General features: G+C 39.4%; 1 protein-coding gene across 1 annotated transcript; it reads right to left on the reverse strand.

The window, feature by feature from the left end:
* Positions 1 to 2027: 2027 nt before the first annotated feature.
* Positions 2028 to 10573, reverse strand: prpf38a (pre-mRNA processing factor 38A). The gene is made up of 10 exons (XM_023954432.2): positions 10360 to 10573; positions 9344 to 9503; positions 7947 to 8068; positions 7607 to 7692; positions 6395 to 6505; positions 6198 to 6304; positions 2764 to 2790; positions 2584 to 2675; positions 2424 to 2472; positions 2028 to 2320 (listed from the first exon to the last, which is right to left on the reverse strand). Exons 1-10 carry the CDS (start codon positions 10487 to 10489, stop codon positions 2275 to 2277), a joined length of 930 nt encoding a protein of 309 aa, XP_023810200.1. The 5' UTR covers positions 10490 to 10573; the 3' UTR covers positions 2028 to 2274.
* Positions 10574 to 10601: the final 28 nt, after the last annotated feature.

Raw genomic sequence — 10601 nt, forward strand, 5'->3', positions numbered from 1 at the left:
CTACGCCTAGCCCTAAGCACTCGCTGCCCACTTCTACGCAGCACCGCCCACATTTTATCAAGGCTTTTATCAAACCTGCATATGATAATTATGCTAACTATGCTAGTTGTGCTAATGTTGCTAAAAGTGCTAGCATTGAGATCCGCATTATCAACTCACTCAGAAAAACACATTGCTCCATTGGCAAGAGGTACATGTCATAAGTTGATAACATAAAATCCACTTTTTTTCAAAATGGCAGCTTTTCTAATGATTTTATCACTATAGCAACCATTTTATTTTATAATCGCCTCGGGATAACAATCAGATCAACATCATTTTCAGATGAATTGGAAAAAGTAAACTTTTGAATTTCCTTAGCAACAGAGGTTTATTGCTCACCACGCCCACATTCCTTATATGTCCGTATCCAGTGTTTTTCATTGTGTTCAGTTCCAGCCATGGATGCATGCATTTCCTTTTTTACAGTATTCCATTGAAAATCATTAGCTATAACAGTGCGCCACATTTACTAGCTCACCATGTGCACGGCGTTCAAAATCTACAAATTTTAATTGCAACATTTTTGCCACAGTAGCTTGCCATTGATGCCCAAGAAGTTATGAGACGATCGCTAAAAATCTCAACAAGTTTACGTTTGTATCCGGTAGTAAAGGTCCTTTTTCTGAAAAATTCAAGATGGCTGCCTTTTCCCTGAAGTCAAAGTTCGACGAAACTCCAGGGTTGATCACTAGCGACTTGTGCGTGAAAATTACTTGAAAAAAGTTATTTTTCCGGTATTGTTTAAAAATGCAAATATCTCATGATAATAATTCAGAGGAGCTGAACTTGCTGAGGAGACCTGGGCCCAATGCTGGAGGGGGGCTGATGGACAGTTGTCTCACCACCCGGGGACAGTCCACCAGCTGTCCCCCATTTACCCTCTTCCTCATATAATCACTTACTAGGGTGATGGGGGGGTGGTCAGCCTGCGATATACCTTGGGGAGAGGAGTCACTTTGCAATGGCCCCCCTACCTTGGTTATCGTATGTGAACAGGCCCCCCCTCCTCTCGGTTTTAACTGCACCGTAGACATTTAGGACCCTTGGTAGGGGTGGCGCTTGGGCATCACTGCCAGCAAGCAGCAGATGTCCTTTCGACGTCCTACCCGCGAATTTTAACTGCAACCTCTAGCACACACACCCATGGTCCCCTCAATAATATACCCCCAACACACATACACAAACACGCTCATAAACACACACACATTATACAAAGAAGATGGGACCTCAGACCATCTGTCCCCTACCCCATCCCTGGTAGGGGGTACCGGGCCCTTGGCAACGGCGGCCGTGTTCCTTGGGTGCTGGCTTCTTGGGCCTGGCAGCCGTCTCTCCACGCGAAATCACAGATTATAGCACAAAATGGACGCCAAAACGTAGGTTGTGTCGCCAACCCATAATGATTGCAAAAATACGTTCGTATATCCCCGACAATGTTATATCGCTTTCGTTAGTAGATTCTAAAAAAAATGATTCAGCACTTTGTTTTGCGACAGTTTTTGGTTTACCACGCCTACATTTAATTTATTGATCTTGTCGTACGTTACATTGCTTTGTTCAGCGTGGGCCAGGGAATCGAGGACGAGGAAAACTAAGACGTCTGCAAGTGGATGGATCAGAGCAGGGAGCTGGTGGCCCACCCAGAATATTTTCTACATCCCACATACTCTTTTTCAAACAAAATTTTTCTGTCCTCTCCTAATTCACCACAATTTGAATAAAGCTAAACTCAGAAATGCAATTTTAAGCTTAATATGTCCATCATCAGAAAAATGCATGTAAAATACCAAAAATAAAATTTTCATCAGAGTGGGTCTTTACTGGTCCAGAACTTTGATCGATCAATAAAATTGAGTTGCAAGATCTTATTTATTTTCTTTGAACAAAGTAAAAATAATTGGATAAGTATAATATTAACATTTTGTAGATTTTTTTAACCTTCTTTCTACTAAAAACTTTCAAAATAAGATGGCCACATGAGAGTGTAAACCGACAAAATGGAGATCTTTAATTGAAAAACAAACATATGAACAAAGAGTTCAATACAGCGGAATTCAATTACATAAATGACTTCTCCGAAATTTATTATAAGCTTTTATTTACTGTCACAACAGAAAGCGGTAAATGTGTCACATGTCTGGGGTCTAAAATCTCAGCTGAACCAAACTTTAGAGCAGATTTAAGAGGACAGTTGAGAAGTTTAAAGGATAAAAAAAAAAACAAAAAAGGAATTCAGTTGTTTCCTCTTCGACTCTTCTTGTGGCTCTTTTTTGAACTCCTACCAGATGAAAGAAAGCAAAAGTTTTTGGTTTATTAGCAATCTGGGACAACCCTTCAAAGAAAAAGGTTCACAATCAGAAATCCACAGCAGCAGCTCTCACCTCTCAGGAGACTTGCTGTGGGGACGGTGTTTGTGGCTCCGGTGATGACCTGCCAGACAATAACAATTTTTTTTTTTAAAAACCACAGTTTTACTTACGAAAAAGTTTTGGTTGTTGTCGTTAAGTGTATTATAGGTATCTTCTCCAGAACGCCACATACCGGGAGATTTGGAGCGGTGGCGTCTGTCTCTGGACCGGCTGCGATGTCGACGTGGACTTTTGCTGCGATGGCGGTCTCTCCGAGGTGACGGGCTTTTCAACAAAATAAGGAAACACAAATTTAAAAGCAAAGTATTTATTTATAAAAAAGTCATTTCAACTCAATCCAGTAAAGCTTTACCTTCGTCTCTTTGGAGATCTGCTTCGCCTGTGACACAAAAAAGTTGGTATTGATAACTTGTAAAAAAAAAAAAACAAATGTATATGTGTAAACACACACACATATACATATATTTATATATATATATATATATATATATATATATATATATATATACACACACACACACACACACCAACACACACAGTGCACAGCATAAACGAACACACCCCCTTTAAAAAGTATCGGTGCTAATTTAATCAGTAGCTCAATGAACAAAAAATCTCCAAACTTTTCACAAGATTACACTTTATTGAACACTTCTTAACATAACATGAAATTAAGGTTAATGATAAAACTTAGATCACATCATTTTCACTTTAACTTAAATTCGTTGAAGCAAAAAATGAATACACCCTGCAACAAAATCTACTCCATCTAGTATTTTGTATGACCACCATGATTTTTAAGGACAGCACCAAGTCTTCTAGGTCAGATTTTTTTCAACCTTTTCTGAGCCACGGCACACTTTAACCTTAAAAAAAATCCCGCGGCACACCAGCATCCAAAAATTAAAAAAAACAAGATGAAACTCATAGTCTGTATTGATCTACAGCCCCTCCACAATCTCACATGCATTTTTGAGATAATTGTTGCAGAAAAAGCTGGAAACTGCAGCTGTTTTTTTTCTAAAAGATGCAATAAAAGTTAAGTTAGAAGATTTAAAAACAGTTTGATGTGTGTTCGTTGGTTTCAAGACGTTTAACAACAGATCTCCTTGTGCGCTGTCACTCTCACAACCCAATGCATCATGGGAGATGTAGTGCATAAAACGGCTGGAGATCGCGTCTCTGAGCCTCATTGTTTTGTTCACTTGTTCCACGGTCTGATACCAGATTCTGTGGAAAGCTACACCGCTAAAGACGAGCTTTAGCTGGTATTTTTGTTAGAACTGAGCGACTTTACGAGCTAAATCGGGACAAGGAAGTGAAGACTTTAACCACTTCTGATTGGTCAGACTGATGACATGTGATTAAGCCCCCCAAGAATGATTGGTGGAGACAGTTAAAGGGGCGGGACTTTTCCAAAATACAGCCGAAGCTGCAGCTGAATCGCGGTACTGTACCGTCATTCTTATCAATATGTCTTTAATAAAATAAAATAAACGCAAAGAAAAAGTATTTTACGATCTTTTATATTATTAACTCCTCAGAGTTTTATCAGGGCCTGTTTGGATGAACAGAGAGCTGAAATCCTGGAGATGGGAAATGTTTTTAGATCAGTTAATGAGGGGAATTTCCCACGGCACACTTGACCATCTTCCACGGCACACTAGTGTGCCGCAGCACACTGGTTGAAAAACACTGTTCTAGGTATTTCATGAACAACTTGGTGACATATTTCAACGTGTATCTTTTTCCATTCTTCAAGAAGAACCTCTTTTACAGCCTGGATGCTGGATGGAGAGTGATGCTCAACTTGTTCTTCAGAATTCCTTACTTGGGTTCAGATCAGGAGACATCCTTGACCAGCGTTCAAAACCGGTTGTCCGAGACAACCAGATTTCAAGGAGGACAACCAAAATGAACCTGATGGTTGTCCGTGTGACAACCTGGTCTTTTATTCAACATTTTGGTATTTTTCGACTATTTTTCAAGTTTCACGGGTTAGTTTTTGGTAACCTCTGAATTGAGACGTATGCAGCTAATTCTTTCCACCGACAAACGAAGTGCATGCATCATGCTAACGAATCCTTTCTGTTTCTACATGTGCACTTTTCAATAAAGATTTTTCAAATAGAAGTGTTGAACAACAGTACCTGGCGCGACCGCTAGAGGTCTCCAAAAACACGCAAAAAGATTTAAAACACATTCATAAACACTATAACTTTCACTCATAACAGAACAGACTGACATGAGCTGGAAAAAAAAACTTTTTCCATGGGATTGATATAATATTCTAAATTTTTTACAACAGTTTTGGTATTTTATATTCTTTAAGGAACAATTATCAAAAACCAAAGAAAAAAATAACCAATATATTTAAATCTGTGTAAAGATACTAGTTATAAAGATATTGGTTTCAAGTTTTTGGCAATACTTTGTGTAACCAGATGCTTCAGTATTTAGTAAAATGTTTGTTTTTAATTTTAAAGAGTTTTTTAAATGTCCATCATAAGAGGCAGTTAATATTAGATGTATAGAAGAAATAAAGATGTAAGTACTGACATCTGAGTAGGTTTAGTTGCTGTTGAATTCATTGGTATCGAAGGAAAACCAAAAATTGGGGAGGACAACCAAGTTTACTTGCCTCGGACAACCATTTTTTCCCCCTTATTTCTAACACTGTTGGCCATCCAATCACCTTCACCCTGTTCTTCCGAAATGCAGCAGTAGCTTCAGGAGTGTGTTTTGGATCATTGTTGTGTTGGAAAAGTGCTCCTTGACCAAGTGCATAAAGTGATGGCAGCATCTTCTCCTTTAGTATAGAGCAGTACATTGTTGAGTTCATGATGCCATCAATGAAATGCAGCTCCCCGACACCAGCAGCCCCACATCAGCACACTGCCACCACCATGTTTCACTGTAGGCACCATGCATTTTTCTTTGAAATTCTCACTTCAGCAACACCATAGTTTTAAAACCATTAGTTCCAAAAAGGGGGATCTTTGTCTCATCACTTCAGAGTATTGAGGCCTTTATCTTTTTTAGCTAATTCTAGACGTGCTTTTTTGTGCACGGGCTTTGGGAAAGGCTTCTTTCGTGGACAATAACCATGCGTGCCATTCCTCTGCAGCGTGCGCCGGATGGTGTCACGGGAAACGGTCACTCCAGTTTGGCGTTCTACTGCTTTAGCTAACTGCAGTGAACTACAGTGGCGATTTTCTTCAACCTTTCTCATCAGAAGACGCTCCTGTTCAGATGTTAGCTTCTGTTGACGGCCTGGACGTCTCTGTAAGATGGTTGCACTTCCATCTTTCTTAAATTTTTAGATTACGATCCAAAAAGCCCTTCCCATTTCATGCTGTCTCCGATAGCTACCCATGGAAAAGAAATGTCACAATATCTGAGAAAGGACAGGCTTTTCTTTGGTTAAATGCTCTTTTCTAGCCACCTCTGTGCTGTACACGTCTTAAATGAATCAGTAGACTCACTTGTGGTTGAATGCCTGATAATTAGAATTCTGTAGTCTTAAGTTTGGCTTTTCTCCTAAGACTCTGACTGGGGTGTACTCCTTTTTACAACGTGGGCGTGACCTAATTTGTTAGGTCAAAAAACAAAAACACACGTTTTTGTGTGCAACTTAAAATATCTGGTTTGCAATCAATGGTCCACCTGTGTAGAAAAATGTTAATTCCAAAAGAACACTGAAGGTTTTCGGACAAATGTAGTGGGGTGTCCTCATTTATGCTGAGCACTGTACATGAACGACATAAGATCTGAGACAACACCCACCGTCTGGGTGAGCGGCTGCGTCTGTAACGTGGCGACGGTGAGCGGCGAGGTCTGTCGTTGTCACGGTAACTCCGCCTGTGAGGTTCGGGGGAGTGCAGTCGCTCTGGCTGTGGGCACGGAAAGCAAACACGGAGTTATAACTCCTGCAATGATATTCGGCCAAACCAAGAGATCAACACATCATCAAAGGCCGTTACCTTTTCGTCCTCCTCATCTTCTTCCTCACTGCTTTCCACTTCATCCAGGTCTTCCTCCAAAGCGCTGACCCGAGGGTCCAGCATCTCTGCCTCCTCCAGGACCTGCCTCCTCTGTGACACACAGGAAAGGATACGATGACTTTATGGAGGAAAGGGGTCACTTGTTTGTTTTTACTCAAAAATTCTCAAAGACAAAACTGTTGTTACATCTTTGTTCATTGTTATTTGTTACTGGATTGGCCGTCACGGGACATACGGCATGACACACAAGCGCCATTACTACACATTGAGTCTTCACTTGTTTGGTGAAGAAACGACGAGGTCCAAAGTCCGCAAAGAATTACAAACGGGGACACGATGTATTGCAATGAACCACAAAAATGATGACAACAAAATAATTTATTACAAAATAATAAAGGAAACACATTTCAAAGGTTAGTGCTCGCATTTTAATAGAGAGAAATCAGGCTGGGAAGCGTGAGGTGCAAGTAGCATTGATGTTTATTTTTAATCAATGTTTGATTATTTTATCTTTTAATTTATTGTTTGTGTGTTAGCCTGGGGGCGGTGCTGGCAGTGCAGACTCTTCCTGCCCCTTCGACTGTTCTCCACTTAATGATGTCACAATGTGAGGACCCGCTCGTTTTCGTGGGTTAGGAGGCGCCGGTGCTCAGAATGCAGATTTTTAGAGGAATACCCAGAAATGCGTAAACGGATCAAAACACCGCTTTGGGGTTTATAGTGAGAAATAAACATTACAATACACTTAAAAGCTCAAAAACCTGATTTTGAATGGTGTAAGCCTTTTAATGAAAAACAAAATCCAAATGGTTACGAATATGATTTGAAACCGATTAAAGTAAATATAAAAACACAAAAAAATTCCTCTTTCAGACACATTTCTCGGTAACTGTGTAGAAAAACTATTTGCCCTAATTTCATTTCTATCCAATGCTTTCCCCATGAACTAAAACATAAATTTGAGACAGACTACAGAGCTTTCGGAAAATATAGACACCCCCCCCAAAAAAAACTGGTCCAGTAGCTTCAATAAAATGTATAACTGACAGTTTTTTTCTTTTAAAGATTACAAATTTAAAATGCACTATTTAAAAGATAAAACAAGTATGACATTCTAAATCTACAACTGATAGTTGTACATTACTGTACAACCAATTATGAGTCAAAGGGGGCTTCTGGGAAGTTACCCACCTGAAGTCGAGGAAGGATGATGTCACACACTCTCTCTGCGTGAAGAAGTTCATCTATGAACTCGTCGACGTGCATCAGCTCAAACTCTGCATCAAAAACCAGAAAAATCCATCAACCTAACAGAGCTTCATGAAGGCTTACATGTGTCACTCCTTGTCCAGGTCTGGATCCACATGTCAGAGTCCGCTCAAAGGAGGAAGATGCATGAAAGCTCAGTGTGAGTCCAAAAGCATGTGGGAGGAGCAGCAAGGGAGCTTCCATGTTGGAAACCTGATCTTTTTCTGTATGCAAGCCAAAAAATGAATAAAGATGAGAAAGATTCTAATCTTCTGTGTCTTACCTCCATTTCTGTTCTGGGTCTTAATCTTTCTGTAGTCATTGTACAGCGGTTCCAGGTATTTGTAGCAGTCCACGGCGGTGCCGGTCAACCGCATGTACATGGCTCCAAGAAGACGGACATATCTGACAGACGTGACACCAAACGGTTATGAAAAAAATCGGAAAAAAAGCTAGAAAGAATTTTTTTGGTCTCTGGTCATTTTCATCTGTTACCATATCTTCAGGGGTTTGAAAAAGACACATTACAGCACAAAATTTTTCATTAAAAGTGAGAATTAGAGGAAACAAGGTATTTTACTGTTAATTTTATTCCATGTTTATTTGCTTTGTTTATCTCTTTGTATTCCATATTTTTTAATTTGCATCTAGGCTCATCTTTTATGGTCTTTGTCCCTTTTAAGAAGCTTAAATGCATGAATTACAACAACAACAAAAATCAGCATTTGCTTAAGAATTCGTTGATTAGCTTAATTTATGAATATTAGACAGGTTGTTTTCTACTTGACATTTCATAACACAGCAAAAAAAAGTTGAAGGGTTGTGAAACAATAGATAAAAGGCGATTTTTGATGACCCACTCCACCGAAAATCTTGTTTTTAACATGTTCCTATAGCATTTTCTGATGATGGACATATATTAAGAAATTAAGCTCAAAATTGCATTTCTGAGTATTTCTTCATTCAAATTAGCGTGAATTAGTAGCAGACAAAAAAGGCAATTTGAAAAAAAAAACTTTTAGCTGTGATTTAGAAACAAAGATAAGGGGTTAGGGGTTGGGGCAGGGTTGAGGCTCTTGAGGACCAGGGTTAGCCACCCCTGCGGTATAGCGTGTAAACAACTCTTGGTTTTGGATGACGGGAAGGCAATCGGTCTTCCTCTTCACCAACGGTCCCACCTACAACTCAGAGGCAGATTTTTAAAGATTTTTTTACTTTTGGCTAAAAAGGGCATAAGGGGTGGTTGAGCAGGTCGGCCAATGATTGAAGGGTCAGGGGTTCAATCCCCACTCCCCCAGTCAACTGTTGTCGTGTCCTTGGACACGACAACAGTTGACTGTTAAGACACTTAACCTTCTGTGCCTCCAGCGTGGCTCCACTGGTGTGTGAATGCATATGAATGTTGGAGGGGGTGTTGGCGTGAACTGGCAGCCACGCCGCTGTCAGTCTGCCCCAGGGCAGCCGTGGCTAAATCAGTAGCTTACCATCACCAAGTATGAATGAATAATGGACACATTGTAAGCGCTTTGAGCGTCTAGAAAAGTGCAGAAAAATCGAATCCATTATTATTATGGTTTATAATCATGGATAAAATACCACCGGAAACCTTCTTGTAAATAGATCTAAAGATGATCAGAGTGGGCCTTAAAAGATTTTTCTTTTCTCAAACAAAGAACTTACTTAAAATCTTCATTTTTGATGAACTCCACGATGATGTCCTTTTCAGGCTGAATCTGAAGCATTTTCAGCGTGAGGCAGAGGAAGGGGGTCGGCTTTATGTTTCCGCCATAAACTCCTCCGACAAACTTCAACTCCATGGCTTTGTCGACCACCAGCTCGGCTGCAGATGACAAGAGAAACATGAAATCCTCTGTCTACGAAGCGTCTAAAGATGATTAACATCTATGGTCAATATTGGACGCTAGTTCAAAAAAAAAAACACACTCTTTTCTTAATTTTAATATCAGACACCACAAGTTGAAAGTGTTGGGGATGTTTAGGATCATTGATATTTATCTACACTTACCGACTGTGGATCCAGGAAGGTTTTTATTGTTTTACACAAACTGCATATGTAAATAATGTCACTCTCCTCTTTAATGTAAGTGGGAAAGAGTCATAACAAGGTAAAGCTGTACAAAGTTAACCAGCTACTAAAAAATTCAGATGTTTTCTAAATGATTTTTGGTTTAATGCAATACTTTCACTGCTTCATTAAATGCAACTTTATTATTTTAATTTAGATGTACTTTTCTATATATTTTAATTTCATTAAAAATATGTATGTAGCCAAAAAGGTTTAGATTTTTGCAAATCATTTTAAAACTGTCCACAGAGTGTAAAACTTCCTTAACTTAAGAAACACAAACATACCCAAACAAACATGGGTCTAGAACCGGGCTGTAATTTAATTAAATATTGTTTAGCTCCTAAGACTTATTCTAATCATACAATTCAAACTGACTGTTTTGACATTCTTCATGATCATTCGCTTAGGGGATGTCAGTTAATAACTGCTAAAAAAAAATGTTATTACAATTATATTATTATAATTGTTTTCAACTGGATATTTGTTTGTTTTCGGGGTTTTTTCTTCACAATAACAACACCGTTGTAAAGAAGATTTGTAATGAATAACACGAATACGTCGTGCATGCTAACGGGAATGGACATTCATTGCTAGCATGTTTACCCACCGGTGAGACCAAAGCACTCTTCCTTCCAGTATTTGGATTCGTAAATTCGCGTCCGGATGATTTTCTCCACCAGATATTGCGGGTTGGTTCCGTGTATACTGTTGGCATCTTTGACGGTTCTGTTCGCCATTGCAACAAAACCAGGCTAACTTTCTAGCATGAACAAATAAAAAAAAGCTTGGAGGAAACCTGACCCGGAAACAGATACGTATTGTTTCCGGCTGTGTGTATCAATAAAGTTT

The sequence above is a fragment of the Oryzias latipes genome, chromosome 4 (genome assembly GCF_053564925.1).
Source record: "Oryzias latipes strain Hd-rR chromosome 4, Olatipes_Hd-rR_3.1".
In the NCBI taxonomy this organism is placed as follows: domain Eukaryota; kingdom Metazoa; phylum Chordata; class Actinopteri; order Beloniformes; family Adrianichthyidae; genus Oryzias; species Oryzias latipes.

Bases quoted from the DNA above. Each gene is read 5' to 3' on its own strand.
- prpf38a (XM_023954432.2), bottom strand. From the start codon at position 10,489: ATGGCGAACAGAACCGTCAAAGATGCCAACAGTATACACGGAACCAAC. The intron at 6,305-6,394 runs GTAACGGCCTTT...CCGTGCCCACAG, and splicing joins AAGATGAGGAGGACGAAAAG to CCAGAGCGACTGCACTCCCC. The intron at 2,473-2,583 runs GTATGTGGCGTT...ATTGTCTGGCAG, and splicing joins CCACCGCTCCAAATCTCCCG to GTCATCACCGGAGCCACAAA.